This window comes from Malus sylvestris, chromosome 15 (genome assembly GCF_916048215.2).
Source record: "Malus sylvestris chromosome 15, drMalSylv7.2, whole genome shotgun sequence".
NCBI classification, from domain to species: domain Eukaryota; kingdom Viridiplantae; phylum Streptophyta; class Magnoliopsida; order Rosales; family Rosaceae; genus Malus; species Malus sylvestris.
This window is the reverse complement of record NC_062274.1, coordinates 45,062,799-45,084,787: the sequence shown is the minus strand read 5'-3', so window position 1 is coordinate 45,084,787 and position 21,989 is coordinate 45,062,799. Positions and strand designations below refer to the sequence as shown.

The following is a 21,989-nucleotide window of genomic DNA, read 5'->3' as shown; positions in this document are numbered from 1 at the left end:
TCAGGGGAGTGGCTAACTCAAGACCAAGACAGCCAATTTTGAGCCGTTTTCTGGCCAAACCACCGAGAATTAGATGCTGAAAAAGGTACCATTCTCTTCATCTCGTCGAAAAGTATGATTTTTGTTTTTGAATCACTTGATTTTTTTGAGTATTGAAGAAGTTATGAACGTTCAAAGTTTACCCAGTTTTCGACGAGTTTTCCAGTTTTCCCTCCGACCAATCAACTTTGAGGCTATATTCCGGCCATCTTCGACAACTATTGGGCTTCCAAATAGATATAATCTTATTCTACACTTTCCTATCTTTATTTTGATATATTATGGGTCAAATTTGGTTAAGAAACGATTGAGTTACGAAACTTTGAAAATTGCTCAAACTTCTGGCCAAGAACTCCAGGACACTTACCGGAGTTTTTAACGGAATGATGAAAATGATGGATGGTGGACAATCACAGGGACCACTTCTATTGATTTGAAATCTCAAGGACCAAAGTGATGTGTTATACAAGTCTCAGGGACCATTTTCGGGATTTAGCCAAAAATTAGTTTCCCTTCAGATTAAAGGGTTTGCCAGACGCAATATTGTAATTTCATTGAGCAAGGTTATTTTCCCACCATTTTTATGCCAACATTAAACAGCACAGGCATTTTTGTGCAAACTTTGCCCGACGAACTGTTTACTTGTTCAACTAATGTATTAGGTCAAAATACACGTGTCACGATTTAAGAACCTTTGCCCTACATACCAATTCATGGGCAAAGGTCTGATATTAGGCCGAGCGCCTTCTTATTATTCATAGCTTCGTTTCTCTGTCCCATCTCTTTCTGCCTTCTCTGCTCTATTTCTCTACGCCCTATCTCTCTCTATCACCTCACTTTCAAGCTAGAAGGAAGGTATGTTCTCTCTCTTTCCTAGGTTTTTCTTTTTATTGATTTTGGTAATATGTAATTGCATTTATGATATGGGGTGAGATGTGTGATATATTTGGAGGGAGGGGGCAAGGTAAGGTGGGAAAGGGACATGATGTCATATTAGAATTTTGTAGGAGATTGGAAATTTGTGAAATTTGTAAGAAATTTCTTAAATTTGTGAAACTTGTAGAAGATATTAGAAGTTAGTAATTTTGTTGGAAATATAAAAAATTTATGATTTTGTATGCATATTAAGGAATAATGTCATTTAGTAATTTTTTTTTTTTATGTATGAATTTTGAAATAATGTAATTTTGTACAATGTTGTTAGCTTTGTTGTGAATTATTTTCCACAAATTTCATTGCAGTTGATCACTAGTGGTCATTCTTTTGCCTCCTATCCAGGTCAGAATGACCCAACGACATAGATGGCGGATATTCCAGTAACGGGAACCAGTGATACGAGTTGGCAACCGGGCTACTCCATCAGCTTCATTAGTTTAGGAGCCCTAATCTTCCTAGCTTCTTCACAGTAACAACTAGAAATACCAATGGAGCAATTGACACCTTAAAGGTATCCTAAAATTGTTGATGCACAGGGTTAATGAGGAAAGTTTGAGAGCTCCGAGATCTAGGAGCGGATTAGGATTAGTTGTGAAATCCCTAAAACTTGACAACATAGTTTTGTCGGGCAAGTTGGCATGTGAAATCCTACTCCTGGATTTCACAATTTATATTTCATATCTCGTAGTTACGACGTGTTTAGTTACGGCATAGATTATTTTCGAAATTGCAAAAAAGATGACAACGCCCCTATTGGGCTACACAAAATTGTACATGGATGCATTTTACCCTTACATGTTTTGTACATTTCTTGTATATTTGGATAGTGCATATCGCTATGAATGCGTGGGCACAAGTGGAACACAATTTGGAGTTATAATGAAAATTCTATGAGCCTTGGAAGTTGAGGACATTTTGGTAATTTGCCATCATTTAGACACATGTGATTTTATTTTTTGATATTGGCTTGTGTGCCATGTGGGATCCTTCCCCCACTCTATGGAGCCTTCTCTCTCAATTTCCTTCCCGTTTCTTTCCAATTCTCTCATCTTTCTCGCCTCTCCACTTTGCCAAGAAAACACTACCATCACCTATCCAATTTTCCAGTGAAATTTAACTAACAGATAGCACTATTGTGATCATGCCAACCCCACGAATCCAATCATGGATTTTTTTTTCGTGAAAAATTCCAAGAAAGTTACGAATCGAAAATTCGATGTGCGAATATTACGGATTAAGTTAGGTGGAGTTATTGACCCTATTGTTGAGCTTTGACCGACAGTTGACATTTGGTCAACACGTCCCAAATCCATCTATATTTTCCTAGACGACTTGTCATGCCTTGTTTCATTGAGTCATTTTAAATTGTGTTTCCTTGGATTCTACTTGATTCCATTGAGTGGTCTGGAATCAAGTTTTGCTGTTGTTCCATTGAGTAGTTTGGTTCTCCTGCTCCGTATGGATTCCATTTAGTGGTTTGGAATTGATCCATTTGTCTTTGTTTGGATTTCGGTGAGTGGTCCAAAATCCCTCATACTCTGCTATTCTATTGAGTGGTCAAGTATCGTATTTGTTCATATTCTGTTAGTGATTCGGAATCCTTCTTTGTGTTCGATTCTGTTGAGTTGTCCAGAACTTGTTTTCCGTTGGATTTTTTTGAGTAATCTAAAATTGCATTTTTGATCTTCGTTGACTTGTTGATTCTTTAGATTCAGTCTAAAATGTGAAAGTTTAAAAGATGTAGGATTTGGCCGAACTGAGTCACTCTAACCCTAGTTTCCAGTGTATTTTACGAAACGTAGATTTGAGAACCTTTGTGGTTTAATTTAGAAAGGCCAATGGATGTTTAGGTGATTCCTTCAGGGTTTTCAGTGGTTTGATTATGATTTTATAAAGAATGGATTTTTATTTGCTGTTTATAAACTGTGATTGATGGATTTGTTTTATGATTATCACATATGTCAAATTATTGTTGCTCACACGAGCTTTGCAGCTTATTCGGGTTTTTGATTTGCCTAGTGCACCCCACGGTGTATGAGTACAAAGAGCTCTTGGGGTAGCGTACAAAGGTTAGAGAGCTTGGAGTGATTATGTTACCCTTATATATTTCCTTGTATTTCTTATAGACTTTCTTTTGGGAGCCTACTAGGTTAGCTTCGTTGCATAGTTGTATTTTGTGACAAATACCCAACAACCATGTAAATTTTGAAATTTCAGTGCAATATTTCTTGTTTATATTTCCTCGGACCCCCTACAGTTGAACATCACGCGTCAATCTTGAACGTATGTTAGGATTAGGGCATGACATGTTTTGTCGGTCTAAGTAGGTCAACGCACTTCACTCAATGTACTTCTTCACTCAATGTACTTCTTTCGTTAGGCAAACATGTTTCATAGAAGTTGTTTACTAATTCAGTTGAATCGGAATAAGACTTAATGTGATTACTAAAATACCCTTTTTTGTTTTATTTTATTCTATGTATTTATTTTTAAAAACGTTTTAACTATTTATTTTTACTTATTTAGTTAAATTAAAGAATTAAATATCCACAATTGTGTAAAAACCAAAGGGAGACTTTGGATGCGGTCCCTAGTTATGAACAATCTTTGACTGAAACTTTGTTGGTTTTCAATTTTTGATCCAAGTCCCTAAAATTAATTGATAATTTATTTCTATGTACGTTACTATATTTTTTAAATTAAAAATTAAAATTTATAGTTGTTTATATTAATGAGATTTTAAATAAAAAACATAATTTGTGGGATTAAAAATATTAAAATATAAATATACTATTGTGTGTGTGTGTGTAAACATGGGTACATTCATAAAAAATAACCAAAAAATTATTGTATCAAAACATGGGTACATTCTTCAAAATGGGTACATTTAGCAAAAATAAAAATGGGTACAAATAAATTAAAAAATATGGGTACAATACAAATAAAACTTTAAAAAATATGGGCACAAAAAGAAATTAATATATGGGTACAAATTAAAATTGAAAGAAAAATTGGTACAAATTAAAAAAGGGTTGCAAATTAAAAATGGGTACAAACTAAAAATAAAAATATATGATAAAAAATTTAGCCATAAATATAAATATACTAATTGTAACATTTTTAATATTAAATGAATATATTTATAAATAAAAAATATTTTATTATTGAAATAATTAATGATATTATTAATACAAAGGACCTTGATCAAAAATTGAAAAGTAATAAGGTTTTAATCAATAGAGTAGTAAAAATAAGGATGAAAACCTAATTACTCCAAAACCAAATAAAGAACCTAGCCACATTCATCTTCCCTCCCCGCAAAATAAAAAATCCAGCCGCATTCATCTTCCCTCCCCACAGAAGAAAAAACCTAGAAACATGAGGAATTTGGCCCTTGACCTCAACGCTGCGATCCTCAAAGCGATGTCGCAGGAGGATGAGCCGACAAGCAAGAAGCACATCTGTGAGATACTGAAGTTGGCGTCATCGTCCGAAGCTACGTCCACACGTGCATGTTGGCGGTGTCCAAGCGGCTGGACCATCGCCTCCTGAACGACGACGATCCGGTGTTCGGGGACAAGATCTCATATGTGAATCGTAGATCTCCTGAACCTATCAAATTTCCGATTCCCTCACCCTACCAGATTTCAAGCTCGTGAGATTAATTTGTTGGGTTAAACAACATATTGATAGGAGGGCATAATAGGAAGAGCAAATGGATTCCCAATTCCTTCATCCTCCCGGAATTCAATTACCACATCGATGTAGGGAGTCCAATTCCTCCCATTCCAGGAATTGAATTCCACGTTTTGTGTGGGTCCCACACACTGTTGATTCCTCACAGTTTTAGTAAACACAAGAATGATCGGTAATCGAAATCGAATTCCTTACTTTCATTCCGATTCCGGGTTAGTAAACACGCCCTAAAATAGTAAGACAAATATGAAAGAATACTTCAGACATGTACCTGAATAGAACGATTTTACTGCATTGAAATCAGTAAAAAGTTACAACGATGAAGATAGATATGGTCCAAAGACATGACAATTAACAACTAGATTCAAACTCATAAGACAATTAATCAACAACAAACATCACTAATTAATCATTTCACTCTACGTTCTTGGTGACAGAAGCACCTGGTTGACCATTTTGTCAAAATTCACAAAAGACGATCCATCAGGACCACTAATGGCCTGCTTTGCCAACTTTTTCCATTCCAAGGCTTTCTTTCTCATCTGTTTGCCCTCCTCCCCGTCCATTAACTTTCTCACAAGCTCCTCCACATATTTTCTTTTCACATCACCTTCAATCTCCAACCCTATGCCCCAATCTTTGCAACTGAATCTGCAATTGGTTTGTTGTTCTGCAAAGAAGGGCCAACAAATCACTGGCACTCCACAGCACACGCTTTCAAGGGTAGAGTTCCATCCGCTGTGCATCAAAAACCCTCCGATAGCTGGGTGACTCAAAACTTGTTCCTGAGGACACCAACTTGCCAATAGGCTCCTATCTTTGGTCTCTTCAACAAACTCCGGAGGAACCACATCTGAATCCCCACCAACTAGGTCAGGCCTAATAACCCACAGAAAGGTCTTCCTACAATTTGCAAGTCCCCATGCAAACTCAATTAGCTGCTCACTTTTCATAACCGTGATGCTTCCAAAGTTGACATAAACCACAGAGTTGGGTTCTTTAGTGTCAAGCCACTCAAGGCACTCTGGTTCCTCATTCCATAGGTTCGATCCGATCAATTTCAACTCGTTATCTGCCGGAATCTGACCGATTTGTAGATTTAGAGGTCCGATGGAGTAAACAGGCGGAAGCAGAGTTGAAAGTGCATCTAAAACTTCACGTTCAAAGTCATGGAATGTGTTCAAAATAATAGCTGAAGCCTTTTTTGCTCGTTCTGTCTCGACCAGAAAAAAATCCAGCATTTGGTCATCGGGGTCTGTAGTTCTTATGAAGCTTGGAATGTCCTTCAATCGGATATCTTTCATGCCTGGTATGCAATCTATCATGGTATCTAAATACCCGTTTGTCAAATAGTTGGGATCTGCTAATCCAATGAAGAAAGTATGTTAACATTTATAATTCGAGGGTTTTAATGAAAAGCGCTCCTATAAACTTGTTTTAGTTATGCTACACTTATTACATTTTTTATACCACATTTTACCAACTATTTAATAAAGGTAGAGCCCGCAACAAACATGAGTTGCATCCATAATCCTAAAAAGCGCTCTAGGTGGCCGTCTAGGCACTAGGCAGGTGGCCGTCTAGGCACTAGGCATCGGTGCTATGTCGCGATTAACACCAATCGTTTATTAAATCGGTCAGTTTACTAGGTGGCGTAAGGTGGCCGCCTGAGAGGGCTAGATGGACGTGGGCGGTTTGGGCGGACGCCGGGCGGGCTAGGAAAAAAATCTATCTCGAGACCCATCCCCGAGACTAGCCGTCTCCCTCTCGATCTCCAAACAAAATCGAGCTAAACCGAAGAAGATTTTGAATGAATACGTCGGCCCCAATTTCCCAAGTAAGAGAGAGAGAGAGAGAGAGAGAGAGAGAGAGAGAGAGAGAGAGAGAGAGAGAGAGACAGGGGTGTAGAAGACGGATCTACAATTGCAGAAATTGTTGATGGCGACAGTGTTTAAGCTTTTAACAGCTATAAATTTGCAAACTAAATAATGTGTCACCAATAGGAAATGAGATTGTTTATCAATATTTAAGTAATAATCAAATTATCAATTTTTATGTCATTTAGTTTTCAAAATTTAGTCTATAAATTTAGTTTTCCTAGCTCTTTTAGTTTATTCGACAAAGGCACTTACCTTTCTATCCTGATTCCTGACCAAAAAAGAGTTTTTTTTTTTAATTTATTAATTTTATTTAACATTCTTCAAACTTGAAAGACTCATTTAATGTACCTAAATGTTAGTACCGAAATATATGTACTGAAATGTATTATTTTGAAGTAGTGTATTTAAATGTTAGTACTGAAATGTATTGTATTAAATTAATGTACATAAATATTTGTACTAAAATGTATGCACCAAAATGTTAGTACCGAAATGTATGTACCAGAATGTATTATATTGAATGCACCTTGTTTGTACCATACTTGACCAATCCCGAAACTACCGAGCACCGGCCAACGCTATACTGTCAAGGACCCAGAAGAGTTCCCCTCCGACCAGGAGGCCAATCACTACTCGACACGTGTCAAGATTAGAAGCCAATCAGAGCGCAGCACGTGTCAACATCAAGAACCAATCATAACATGACACATGTCAATGTGACAAAGCTACAAGTTTTTCTATAAATAGGGGTCATTCCCCCACAATATGGCCTAATGCCATTTTGTGTTAAATCATTCACAAGAACTCACTAAATTGAGAGCTTGATCCTTTGTACTTGTGTAAGCCCTTCACTACTAATAAGAACTCCTCTACTCCGTGGACGTAGCCAATCTGGGTGAACCACGTACATCCTGTGTTTGCTTCTCTGTCTCTATTCATTTACGTACTTATCCTCACTAGTGACTGAAGCAACCAAGCAACCAAGCGAAGGTCACAAAACCTGACACTTTCTGTTGTTCCAAGACCTCCGGTTTTGTGCATCAACATTTGGCGCCGTCTGTGGGAAACCACACTTATTCCTACTCTCTTCAGCTGTGTCAAGCTGGTTTCTATCATTCGTACACTTTCTTTTGACCAGGCATCCCTCTCCAACATGGGAAGCGAAGGAAGCCACAGCACACAGAATGACACCCCCCTTGCACATAGTGCGAAACAACGAAAGAAGGAAGGAAAACGAGTTCTTCTTCAAGCTAAAGTCGATGAGTTGGAAGCTCAGAACAACAAGATAGCAATAAGGAATGAGGTCCTCCAGGAGCAATATGAGAAGCTCTTCGAGACACTCCACGAAGCTAGGCAAGCTCAGACACGCGAGCTTGTTGCCCCCGTGGAGGTCAACCATCAACTGGGTGCCCTCCAACATGGAGGGTCACATGCATTCGACATAGATATCCCTGATAGGGAACAGATTACCCCTCGACTTGATAATCAACATGAGGCTTCTCTTAACCCAGTTGCTTCGACCCGAACCATGAGAAGTGGAGGGAGACACCTCTTTACTGAAGGGGCAGAAGGATCGAAAGCAGTCTTTCGCGATTGTCGGGATTTCCTGAAGCAACGTCGAGAGAATTCCATCCATATAAGCTCAAAGATTAATGACCCAAGGATTTCTGAGAGACTCGGTCCCCTGCCACGGCCCAAGCCGGCCACCAATTTGGGGAAGGGGCAACAAGTCCCAGAGAGACATGAGGGTACAGGGGACTCAGAGGTGTTCCGACAGACATACCCTGGAAGCCAGTACAGCGAGTCCAGGGAAAAATCACATGCCCTTGATCAAACCTTCCTAATTCCAAGAGGAGATGGAGATTTACGAAAGAAAGCTCCAGTGACACATAACTCCGCTCAGGACCCCCTTGTCCTACAACTTCTTGAGGAAGTAAACAAGTTGAAGGCTGAACGTCAGGCTGAAATACCTGACTGGAACCAACCCAGGCCTGGCCCTCTTACAAGGAGGATCCTCAACACCCCCCTTCAAGCAAAGACAAAGCAAAAGCTTGGCTTGCAACTTTATACTGGAAAAGAGGACCCGATTGAGCACCTTAACCTCTTTGAGTCCACCATGGCATACCGGATGCACACCGACGAAGAGCGATGTCTTCTCTTCCCCTCCACCCTCTCTGGTGGAGCTCTAAATTGGTATTGTCGTCTTACACCTGAGACGGTAGACTCATTTGAGGAATTGAGGAAACTATTTGTTTCCCAACACATTTTCCAAACCGATCGCTTGCACTCTGCAGATGACTTGTACACTATCCGCCAGAAGCCAGACGAGTCATTACGTATGTATGCTGGCCGCTTCAGCCATGAATACTCCCGGTGTGCCGAGGCAGATGACAAGACTGCCCTCAAAGCCTTCACGGCAGGCCTACGTGATTGTTTCTTTAAATACATGATCAATGCCAATACTTGGAAGACTTACTCTGAGGTGATGGCGCAGGCTTATAACCATGCCTCCGCCGAGGCAAAGACATATCAGGGGAAACCCCCTACAACCATCCTTTATCAACAAGTGGGAGGTGGAAGCCAGACTCACCTAAATGAGAAGACCTCGACTTCCCAAACAGCAGTGGCACCTCCCCATGCCTTGCATAATGCTTCACCGAATCAACAGACATATCAATTTCAAGGCAAGAGGAAGGATTTCCATCCTCACCACTCTCCTTTCAGTAAAAAGAGTAAGGGACACTATCCCGATAACCAAGGGTATCGCCACAATAACGCTCGCCCCCAGGCAGTCAATGCAGTGGGTCAAACCCGCGTCAAGATACCCCCTACCCCAAGGTATGAGACATACACGCCCTTGAATGCCACATGCGCGGCCATTTACCCCAGCATAGCTCACCTGATACCAAAACCAAAGCCGAGGCACCCAGATTACACGCCCCCGAATAACGCGGGCACGTTTTGTTGCTACCATGAGCATAACGGCCATGATAGCGAGAAATGTATCATCCTCCGTGATCGTATTGAAGCTTTGGCACGAGAAGGAAAAATTGATCAATTCCTTCTTCACCCTCAAAGGGATAACCGTAACCAACGCCAGGTGAATGTCATATATTCCATAAGCGGCGGCACACCCATATCTGAATCTTCCAATAGGGCCATGAAAAACAGTGAACGAATTCTGAGGCCTGGTCACCAAGTGTTTCACGTGGAAGACATCAGGGGAGGGAAGTATCAAAAGCCTAACTGGGATCCGATATGTTTCTACCCTGAGGAAGAAAGAGGCATCATCTACCCTCATAACGACCCATTGATCGTGGAGGCTCACATAGCCAACTTTGATGTTCGACGAATCCTCGTAGACACAGGGGCTTCGGTCAATATCATGTTTGCCGAAGCTTTCAGGGCACTCAGTGTAGCTGAACACTTGCTCGATCGCTCGATTTCTCCTCTGATAAGCTTCTCCGGTGATATCGTGCAACCCTTAGGGAGCATACATTTACCCTTTACTATTGGTACAGGCCCTTACACGGCTACCATTACCACTAACTTCCTAGTGGTTGACTGCCCAACGGCATACAATGTCATATTTGGGCGCACAGGCATCAATGATCTCAAGGCTATGGTATCCACGCATATGCTGTTGATGAAATTTCCAACCCCCCATGGCAACGGCTACATCAGAGGAGATCAGCTTAGTGCACGATCATGTTACAACACTTCAGTTAAGCAACAACACTTGCCCGGACCCAAGGAAACCCTGTCTGTACATGACCAAGTCACAAAGACCAGCCTAGATGAAGCGAACTTGGATCTTCCTGATAGCAACAATCAACCCGATGATCCTCGAGATGACTCTTTCACCCAGCAAGCCCAACCTGCTGAAGAGTTGGAGAAGGTACCTATCTCAAGAGATTATCCAGATCGCATGGTGAAGATTGGCACCACATTGTCACCACCCCTTCGGTTAGCATTGATATCTTTTTTGAAAGAGAACACTGAAGTCTTCGCCTGGTCATACGAGGACATGCCAGGCATCTCTCCCGATGTCATCTGTCATCGTTTGAGTATTGACCCCAAGATCAAGCCGGTGAGACAGAAGCGAAGATCTTATGATGCTGAACGATACGAGGCAATGAAAGCAGAAGTTGAAAAACTCAAAGGCATAGGCTTTGTCCGCGAAGTCAATTACCCGACATGGGTAGCAAATGTGGTCCTTGTTAAGAAAAATTCGACCAAAGAAAGTCTTTTGCTTCAAAAGGTCTTGTGGAGAATGTGTGTTGACTACACCGACCTAAACAAAGGGTGTCCGAAAGATAGCTTCCCTCTTCCTCTTATTGACAGACTTATAGACTCTACGGCCGGGTGTGAACTCCTGAGCTTCATGGATGCTTACTCAGGATACAACCAAATCCTCATGAACCCTTCGGATCAAGAACACACAGCCTTCACTACCGACAGAGGACTATACTGCTATAAAGTCATGCCTTTCGGCCTAAAGAATGCAGGAGCGACTTATCAGAGACTAGTCAACTCAATGTTCGCCGAGCAGATTGGGAAGAGCATGGAAGTTTACGTTGATGATATGTTAGTCAAGAGCAAACATGCTGACCAACACATCACCAACCTATCTGAAACTTTCACTATTTTGAAGAGGTATCGAATGAGGTTAAACCCCAACAAATGTGCCTTCGGCGTAGGCTCTGGCAAATTCTTAGGTTTCATGATTAGCCAACGAGGCATTGAAGCTAATCCCGAGAAGATCAAAGCAATCCTCGACATGAAGGAACCGGTAACTTCAAAGGACATCCAGAGCCTTACTGGCAAGGTGGCAGCCTTAACCAGGTTCATTTCTAAGGCCACAGACAAATGTGCTCCCTTTTTTAAAGCACTTAAGGGAAGTAGGAAGTACATTACATGGACTGATGAATGTGCCGAGGCATTCAAAAACCTCAAGGAGTACATGAGTAAAGCCCCTCTACTCTCCAAGCCCGAGGTAGGAGACATTCTCATTATCTACCTATCGGTATCAGCTTCAGCCGTAAGTTCCGTTCTCATTCGAAAGGATGGGAATATTGAGCGACCTGTCTACTACGCTAGCAAAGCCTTACAAGATGCGGAGACACGGTACTCTAACATTGAGAAATTGGCTCTGGCATTGGTCATGTCTGCTCGAAAACTCCGCCCTTACTTCCAAGCGCACTCCATCATCGTGCTTACCAATTATCCTCTTCGACAGATACTCCAAAGTCCTGACACTTCAGGGCGAATGATCAAATGGGCAATAGCGTTGGGTGAGTTTGACATCTCCTACCAACCAAAGCCAGCTGAGAAGGGCCAAGCAGTGGCAGACTTCATTGCCGACTTCACATATCCGGTTGACATTGCTTCTACACCTGAAGCAGTGGCTTCATTACCCCCGGAAGCTCAGAAGATAGAACCAACAACCACAGCATGGAGTCTGTATGTTGATGGCTCATCCAACCAACAGGGCTGTGGAGCGGGACTAGTCTTGACTACACCCGACAAAGTAGCAATGGAGTATGCTCTTCGTTTCAAATTCAAGGCATCAAATAATGAGGCCGAGTATGAAGCCCTTCTAGCAGGATTACGTTTGGCCAAACACCTCGGGGTTAAACAAATTGATATTTTCAGTGACTCCCAATTGGTGGTCAACCAGGTTACCAACAACTTTGATGCTAAGGACAGCTCCATGGCAGCATATCTTGCGCAAACACAACTTTTGCTCAAGCACTTCCACTACCAGATCACCCAAGTTCCTCGAGCGGCAAACAGTCATGCAGACGCCCTGGCTCACCTCGCCTCGGCTGTGGAAGACAAGATTGGAAGAAAAATTCATGTCGAACTGTTGGCAACACCAAGCACCATGGCCGCAGAAGTATGCAACTTACAACAGGGGGATAGTTGGATCACCCCGATCTATAATTTCCTTGCTCATGGCACCCTCCCAAATGATAAAGTCCAGGCTAAGCAAATTCGATACAAGTCTACCCGCTACCTGATCATCAATGATCAACTCTATAAGCGAGGTTTTAGCCTGCCATACTTAAGGTGTCTTACGCCTGCCGAGGCGGAAATCGTCCTTCGGGAAATACATGAGGGAGTCTGTGGAGATCATGCTGGATCTCGGTCCCTAGCACACAAGACTTTTCGCCAAGGATATTACTGGCCAACACTCCACCAGGATGCCATCAAAGTATCCCGCTCATGTGACAAATGTCAACGATATGCGGCTATTCCTCATTCCCCTCCAGAGCCTCTTACTCCTATGATCAGCCCTTGGCCCTTCGCCCAGTGGGGACTTGATTTGATCGGCCCAATGCCGGCAGGGAAGGGCAAAGTCTGTTACGCAGTCGTTGCAGTGGACTACTTCACAAAGTGGGCCGAAGTAGAACCCTTGGCAACCATTACTGAGGCAAAGATAGAAGACTTCGTGTGGAAGAACATCCTTTGTAGATTCGGCATTCCCAATGCGATAGTCACTGACAATGGGCGACAGTTCGACAACAAGAAGTTCAGGTTGTTCTGCTCTAAGTTCAACATCAACTTATGCTTTGCCTCTCCAGCTCATCCCCAGTCTAATGGACAAGTTGAGGCCATCAACAAAATAATCAAGCGCACTTTGAAAACCAGCTTGGACAAAGCTAAAGGCTGTTGGCCAGAATTTGTACCCCAAGTTCTTTGGTCATATCGCACTTCATATCGGACTTCAACAGGAGAAACTCCATTCTCACTTGCCTTTGGCACAGAGGCGGTTGTCCCTGTTGAGCTCGAGCAAGCAACATTCCGAGTCCAGAACTACATTCAAAGTGAAAATGACAAACAACTCACCCTCAACTTGGATTTAGTCGAGGAACACAGAAACCAAGCTCACTTGAGGAATGTCGCCTACAAGCAGCGCATCTCCAACTATTATGACTCTAGGGTCAAGCCTCGTTCTTTCAAAATAGGAGACTGGGTCTTAAAGAAAAGATTACTCTGCGACAGAGTCCCGAGTGAAGGCACACTTAGTCCAAACTGGGATGGACCGTATGAAGTCATTGGCATCAGTCGCCCTGGCTCTTACACACTTAGAAGCTCCGATGGCAAGACCCTTGGCCATCCATGGAACGCTGATCACTTGAAGTACTACTACAAATAGACTCACGATGTACAAGTGTTGAGCTATAGCCGTTTGGCATCCTATGTAATGAAGGCCATTTGGCAATGAATTCAATAAAGAGGTAATTTAGCCAACTCAGCCCTCACTCTTTTACATTCATAGCAAGCGATGCCGGAACCCTTCTCAATCAGAAAGCAATCCGTCTTCCACAGTCACTACAAAACAAGCAAATGAAGACCGTGTCAAGCGCCAAAAAAAAAAAAAAAAAAAAAAAAAAAAAACAGCTTCATCCAAAAAGCTTCACCCGAAAAGCTTCACCTCCAAAGCTTCACCTAAAAAGCTTCACCCGAAAAGCTTCACCTCCAAAGCTTCACCCACAAAGCTTCACCTAAAAAGCTTCACCCACAAAGCTTCACCTAAAAAGCTTCACCCGAAAAGCTTCACTTAAAAAAGCTTCACCTACAAAGCTTCACCTAAAAAATCTTCACCTAGAAAGCTCCCTCTACATACTTTCACCATCAAAGCTTCACCCACAAAGCTTCACCCACAAAGCTTCACCTAAAAAGCTTCACCCAAAAAGCTTCACCATCAAAGCTTCACCTAAAAAGCTTCACCCAAAAAGCTTCACTTAAAAAGCTTCACCCAAAAAGCTTCACCATCAAAGCTTCACCTAAAAAGCTTCACCCAAAAAGCTTCACCCGACAAGCTTCACCTAAAAAGCTTCACCCAAAAAGCTTCACCCGAAAAGCTTCACCTAAAAAGCTTCACCCACAAAGCTTCACCTAAAAAGCTTCACCCAACAAGCTTCACCCGAAAAGCTTCACCTCCAAAGCTTCACCCACAAAGCTTCAACACCAAAGCTTCACCTACAAAGCTTCAACACAAAACCTTGCTCCAAATAAACAAATTTTGTTCACAAAACCCAAGATGCCCTTGAACTTGTACAAAAACACTTGGGTAAACATAAACATTTTTTGTTTTACACCCACAAGGGCCCAAAATTTTCCTTCTTATTTATTCACTTATATATGTTCTCAAACATATTATAATAGATCCAACAACAAGCCAAAGTCCCAAATTTCATAATGGACAAAAGTACAAGCAATTCATCAATAATGAAGGTGCTACAAAAATTGGAATCTGCCCCAAAATAGAAATCCAACCCAAGAGACTTTTTCTCTCTCTCCCTCTTCCGCCTCCTTTCATCTATCAAATTTCTGCAACCTCTGCTCTTCTCCAATGGAGCTGAATTTTGGACACCCTATAGTTCTTGAGCATATGAACAACTTTCAAGAAGGAACCATTTCTGTTTGAGCGACGGAAATTAAAGTGTTGAAGCTCCAAACATGATAGTCGGCTTCTTGCAGATTTCGAAGCTGTTGTGATGTTTCGAAGATCTGGAAATATTTAACCGTTAGTTCATCCTGAATTTTTGATATGTTATGAAAGAGTCGATGAGGAACAACTTCAATGAAGAAAGCATACCGATCTGAACAAGAGAAAATGGAGTTTCGAAGCTCACAAAAAATCTGACGGGTTGACAGACAAATAATAACCAGTCATTCATCATACCTGAATTTCTTGAGTTATACAGCTCCGAGGGATCTCAAATTTGGATATGTTGTAGTTCACAAGCTGAGGAACAACTTCAATGAAGAAAGCATACCGATCTGAACAAGAGAAAATGGAGTTTCGAAGCTCACAACAAATCTGACGGGTTGACAGAAAAATAATAACCAGTCATTCATCATACCTGAGTTTCTTGAGTTATACAGCTCCGAGGGATCTCAAATTTGGATATGTTGTAGTTCACAAGCTGAGGAACAACTTAAATGAAGAAAGCATACCGATCTGAACAAGAGAAAATGGAGTTTCGAAGCTCACAACAAATCTGACGGGTTGACAGAAAAATAATAACCAGTCATTCATCATACCTGAGTTTCTTGAGTTATACAGCTCCGAGGGATCTCAAATTTGGATATGTTGTAGTTCACAAGCTGAGGAACAACTTCAATGAAGAAAGCATGCTGATATGAGCAAGAGAAAATAGAGTTTCAAAGCTCACAACAAATCTGACGGGTTGACAGACAAATGATAAACAGTCACTCATCATACCTGGATTTCTGGAGTTGTACTGCTCCGATGGCTCTCCAATTTGGATATGTTGTAGTTAAGGAATTAACGAACAACTTTCATGAAGACAACTTTGTGATTCGACCTACAGATGATGGTGTTATGTTGAAAAACAATTCCGGTTGTTAGGGGAAATGAAAAACAATTCCACCAAAGAAACATCATTATGATGTTTCATCATTATGGTGTTTTCATCATTATGATGCTTTCATCATTGTGATGCTTCCATCATTGTGATGCTTCCATTATGATGTTAATGCACCAACGGTTACACCTTCTGCAATTCCACTTATTCGGGCCTAGCAACCTTCATAAACAAAATCTATGAAGAAAAAGTCCGGGGCTACCACTTAGAAAACAAAAGAATGAAGTTTTGGTACTTACGACATGGACTATTAGCAAGACACCTCATTCGTCAACTCCCTCGACTAGAGACTTGGGGGACTCCCACCATATGCTACTACGCCTTGGTACTCAAAAGTTCGTGACTACTCAGTGACTTGGATTTTTCAAGTCTCCAACCGAGAAGTTTTCCTCACTCGGGAAATTAAGGGAACACTACCTCAAACTACATGCTTCACTCACAAAGCTTCAACAATACAGGTTTCAACAAAAGCAAAAATTCAAAGAACTTTATGAAGAAAGCTTTGGTGTATTTAACACAATATGTTGAAATGAAGCAAAGCTTATTTATTAATATTTTCGATAAGCCACAAATATGTACATATACATGAGTCAAAATAAACAAACAAAAGGGAGCATTCACAAAGGTTGCTTAGGGGAAGTCTCAGCAGTCGGTAGAGCCCCAGAAAGAGAAAGCACCGGAGGGTGGTTATCCGGAGCCTCAGTACTTGACAAAACCCCAGAAGGAGGAGGCATTGGAGGTTCATCATTTGAAGCTTCATTACCAGGTACAGCCCCAGAGGACGAAGGCAATAAATGCCTTTGGAACAAACCCACAAACCGCTGATGATCAAGTAAAACCTTACCATCAGATTCCTTCATCTGGTCAAGCTTCCTCTTCATGTTTGTAGCATAGTCATGGGCGAGCCGGTGCAACTGCTTATTCTCATGCTTGAGCCCTCTAATCTCCTGTTTGAGACTCATCACTTCAGCAGCCAATGATTCAACTTGGCGGGTTCTAGCAAATAGGCGTTGGGCCATATTAGACACAGAACCTGCACACTGAACACTAAGAGCCAGAGAGTCCTTAACAGCCAACTCATCAGACCGTTTGGAAAGTAGTCTATTATCTTTGGGAGTGAGAAGGTTCCTGGCCACCACTGCAGCGGTCATATCATTCTTCATCACAGAATCCCCAACGGTAAGAGGACCAGTAGGGGATATGAAGGATGGGCGCCATATGTTGTCTGGAGAAGGCGTGGCTGTCTCTTCTCCAAGGTTCAAGTCAAAACGACGGTCGGAGGGTCCAGACATTTTCAAATGTGTTGAAGAAGGAAGAGGTCAGACAAATCAAGATCTTAGAAGTGCAAGAAATGAGCTTCTACTGGTAGAGATTCAAGTGTGCTGTGGAACTTAATGCCAGCCTCTATAAAAATCTGCACTCGACGGAGCTTCAGAAATCGAAGAGGCGTTTGCTTTCTCAAAAGCTGGGCTGCTCAGAGACCACGAGGGCCGATCTCAGAAATCGAAGAGGCGTTTGCTTTCTCAAAAGCTGGGCTGCTCAGAGACCACGAGGGCCGATCTCAGAAATCGAAGAAGCACCTGCTTTTTCAGCCTCGTCAGCACCTGTCACATGCACACTCAGCTTTGCGGAAATTACGGGCAATCTGTCGAAGATTTCTGGTGAAGTAGAAAGCACGTGAATCTTACTGTTCAATCACCGCTCTCCATATGCACCATCAACTCCTCGGGTACCACATATAACTTTGTCAAAGATCTCTGACAAAGTTTAGGCACGAGAATTTCGAAGTTCCAGCTACCCTACTATTACCCATAAGGGTAAAGGAACAGCACCACTGCTTGACAACTGGAAAGTCCCTATGTGTGTCGACCTCCGGGTTTTGCGGCAAGACAGGTTGGCAAGAACGTCCAACCTTTACTCACATTTGAGAAAAGACTCCCAACATAATTACTTTCTAAAAAACCGGAGTAGCACCGCTTTCCGAATCTCGAGAGTCAAATCCTCGACGGGATTGCTTGTTCGAAAACCGAAGAGGCACAACTCTCAGAACTTCGAGAGCCAGATTTCCTTAGATAAAGCTTGTCTGTAATCTTCACACGTAACATCAGCTTTCCAGATACCACATACCACTTTTTCAAAGTGCTCTGACAAAATTAAAACACGTGAAGCTGGCAGCTCCCACTACATTGCTGTGACCAAGAAGGGTAAAGGAATAGCATTACTACTTGTTATTGGGAAATCCCTATATACATTGACCTCCCTCCTCAACGGACAGGCAAACCTGCAAAAATGCTCAACCCTTTCTCGCATTCGAAAAGGCACCCTCAACATAACCTCTCGAAATACTCAGCTTTATTTCCCCCCGATAATACCTCAGCAAATAAGCCACACCAAGAACAAGAGTATCTCATATCATCAGGGTCGAAAGCAAGAGTATCCCATATCATGCTTTCTCCCTATCTTTGTCTTTGTCCTTGTCCACACCTGCAGGACAAGGAGAAAGAGAGCAGTCAGTCGGAACCTGAAATCAAACCTCCAATTTGGAACTGACTGCCTGGAGCCTTTGCCTGGTTGCTTACTTAGCATTGCTCTCGAGTACTCATCCTCAACTGCTGTCAAGGTCACGAATTCCACCGGCAAATACCTCATGACAGTTGATCAGATATTGGCTCTTTACACTGAAGCTGCCAAGCGTGGATGAGTCACTATGAAGGAATGTTCTGAAGGACCATTTAAATGCAAAGGTTGCACACCACTTCTGCCATGCAAAAGATTGAAGCAGAAGGTTCAACGGTGAGCTGAAACAGATCACTACAGCACGACACCTTTCCATACCACATTCATTATTCCGTCAACAGCAAAAGTATCCCATATCATCAAGGTCGAACGTACTCTAGATTTGATGGACTTGTTTTGACCCTCAAATTTTTGAGTCGGCCTTATACTCTGAAGGGCACCAGAAAACCCTCCAGCACAGTTCAAGAATAAGCCTGTGGAAAGTTACTTCTTCAAAAGCAAAAGTATCTCATATCATCTCTTATCCATTTGCTTCTCCTTATCCTGGCAGTTGAATGAGAGACAAGGAGAATGAGAACAATCAACCGGAAGCCGAAGTCAAACCTCTGATCCTGGGTTGCTTACTTGGAAGTTTGACTGCTTACCTTGTCTGTCACCTCTTTCGGCAGATCTCCTAGCTCGGCGACTTGGGGGACTCCTACTATAGGGTTTGTATCACACTTGACTAAGCCCGAAACTACAACTAAGCTTCAAGTGAAATTGATACATTACCTTGTGCGTCAACATCAGCTAAATACACCATTCCCGGATGGAGGAAAAGTACTTCCAGAGAAGGGCAGATGAAGATCAGACCACACTTCGGTACTTAGAAGTTTCGTGATTACTCAAGGGATTGGATCTTGCAAGTCCCCAACCGAGGAGTTTCCCTCACTCGGGAACTTAGGGGAGCACTGTTTGTACCATACTTGACCAATCCCGAAACTACCGAGCACCGGCCAACGCTATACTGTCAAGGACCCAGAAGAGTTCCCCTCCGACCAGGAGGCCAATCACTACTCGACACGTGTCAAGATTAGAAGCCAATCAGAGCGCAGCACGTGTCAACATCAAGAACCAATCATAACATGACACATGTCAATGTGACAAAGCTACAAGTTTTTCTATAAATAGGGGTCATTCCCCCACAATATGGCCTAATGCCATTTTGTGTTAAATCATTCACAAGAACTCACTAAATTGAGAGCTTGATCCTTTGTACTTGTGTAAGCCCTTCACTACTAATAAGAACTCCTCTACTCCGTGGACGTAGCCAATCTGGGTGAACCACGTACATCCTGTGTTTGCTTCTCTGTCTCTATTCATTTACGTACTTATCCTCACTAGTGACTGAAGCAACCAAGCAACCAAGCGAAGGTCACAAAACCTGACACTTTCTGTTGTTCCAAGACCTCCGGTTTTGTGCATCAACACACCTAAATGTTTGTATCGAAATGTATGTACCGAAATGTGTGTACCTATATGTATGCATCAAAATGTATTATAATGAATTTAATGTACCTAAATGAAGAAGACAAAGTACATCAAAATTTATTGTATAACAAAAATTAGTTTATCTAAATGTTTACAACAAAATATATTACGATAAATAAAATGAAAATAAAAATTATAATGCTTATTATTAACACCCCACAAATTGTTGAATAAACCCTACATACTTAATACACCCCACATTTGCTTTTTCAACGAAAAATTATTATAATACACCCCACTTACTTCCCCATAATACCCCCACACCTCACATTCTCAATATACACCTTATATTTTTTACATGCACCCCATACTTTTTATCCACCCCACATTTCTCAAATCTTATAAAGTTTTTAATTTGGAAAAAAAAAATGCCGGCTGGAATTTTGACAAAAGATGCCATCTGGGATTTAAAGCATATGTGGGTTGTTTTCAATTCCACCATTAAAACCCATGTCATTTGCTTTTAATATTTGATGGTAATTTTAGGTGTTTAATTCTTCATGTAATCCCTGTGATCCCTAAAATATGAATACGAATATAGAAGCTTGAATAACGCAGCAAAAGCAAGATTAAATAATTATCGATGTCGTCAAAATTACTAAAACAATAAAGAATATGAAGTCTTATCTCATGTGAAGCTTCCGAAACATCGATTTCGTGTTTCATTCGTCAAATTTTTTTTTTCTCAATCAACATGTTTGTAATTTCATTGGTTAGGGTTTTGTTCAACAATGGAGGGTTGGAGAGATTTTAATAGTTGAAGAAGACAAATAATACATTAAAAGTGATTTGAGGTGTATTTAGAATTTTTTTTTAAACCTAATAAGTTCAAAATTGCCATTGTATAGTAGTGTAAATAAATCATTTAATATTAAATTTTAATGTGGGGTGCATTGAACATTTTGTTGGATACTAATATAAAAAGCCAAGTTATAATGAAATAAAATTAATACATTAAAATTAGGAAGAAAAAGAGAAATAATTAAAAACTCAAAATGTAATTAATAGATGAGGTTATTAATGTATCAAGGGACTAAAATTATATTTTGATCTTACTCGTAGTTTTAGTCCAAAAGTTATCTTTGCCAAAGATTAGAATGAAATTTTCTATTGACCAAAATATACCTTTAAGAGGAGTGAGACCCTTTTCGATGAGACGGTAAAACTGCATGTAGGCCAAGAAGCCACAAGCGCTTGTTGTCCAGAAAAGCACTTCGGGAATCCCTAGTTCCTGAGCTGCATCTAGAGTGAAACTCATGACACCATCGGAAACTACGCAACTCACAGGAGGCGAATCGGGCGAAGAGTTCACCTTGGACAAAAGCTCTCTAAAGTGAGGCAAGCATTTTTTCCTAGTGGAATGACACAAAGATGGTATGTCTTGGGTAACATTAGCATCAGTTGGAGGGAGTCCATCGGGGATGGTTTCGAACTGGAAGGAGGGAAGGCCATCGAGGGCGTTGGGACCTCGGGATTTAAGGAGGCGTTTGTGGTTGAACTCTGTGTAAACAAAGGTTATGTGAAAGCCTTTGAAGTGGAGGAGTTTGGCTACGTTGAGCATGGGGTTTATGTGACCTTGAGCTGGGAATGGTACGCAAACCGCATGCGGCTTTTCTGCCAAACTAGGCGAACTCATTTTTTTTTTAAAACAAAGCACAAAAGCAAATGGAAATGAATAAATCGTGTGGTGGTGGTGGGAAGAGAAGGGTCTAGGATATTTTTATACAATAAAATGTCGGTGTATAAATTACCTGACTAATTTGTCATGGACGTTATGATTGCAGTCCTTGTTCAACCCGATTGCTAGGATGAAACTTTATTATTCAAATATTTCCATCGTAGTTCAATATGGAGCAAAAAATAATTTCAAAAAGGAAAATTTTATTTGAACCCATCTAACATTCTTTTACATCCAACTTATTCTTTACACTCACATTATTTTTTTATTAAACTATCAATATCTCTTTAAACCCAAATTTATCACCTAAAC

General features: G+C 41.3%; 1 protein-coding gene and 1 long non-coding RNA gene across 2 annotated transcripts; both read right to left on the bottom strand.

Moving 5' to 3' along the window:
• Window positions 1–4,943: 4,943 nt before the first annotated feature.
• On the bottom strand, window positions 4,944–21,770 carry LOC126601740 ((R)-mandelonitrile beta-glucosyltransferase-like). The gene is made up of 2 exons (XM_050268501.1): window positions 21,125–21,770; window positions 4,944–6,031 (listed from the first exon to the last, which is right to left on the bottom strand). Exons 1-2 carry the CDS (start codon window positions 21,633–21,635, stop codon window positions 5,091–5,093), a joined length of 1,452 nt encoding a protein of 483 aa, XP_050124458.1. The 5' UTR covers window positions 21,636–21,770; the 3' UTR covers window positions 4,944–5,090.
• On the bottom strand, window positions 13,569–15,048 carry LOC126601742 (uncharacterized). Its single transcript, XR_007615797.1, has 3 exons — window positions 14,387–15,048; window positions 14,205–14,344; window positions 13,569–14,062 (listed from the first exon to the last, which is right to left on the bottom strand). It is a non-coding gene; the product is annotated as an uncharacterized LOC126601742 (long non-coding RNA).
• Window positions 21,771–21,989: the final 219 nt, after the last annotated feature.

What these genes read in the sequence shown, in the direction of transcription:
- LOC126601740 (XM_050268501.1), bottom strand. Translation starts at nt 21,635, where the DNA reads ATGAGTTCGCCTAGTTTGGCAGAAAAGCCGCATGCGGTTTGCGTACCA. An exon ending in GGGTCTCACTCCTCTTAAAG is followed by an intron (nt 6,032 to 21,124) that starts GTATATTTTGGT and finishes TTGGATTAGCAG; the next exon opens with ATCCCAACTATTTGACAAAC.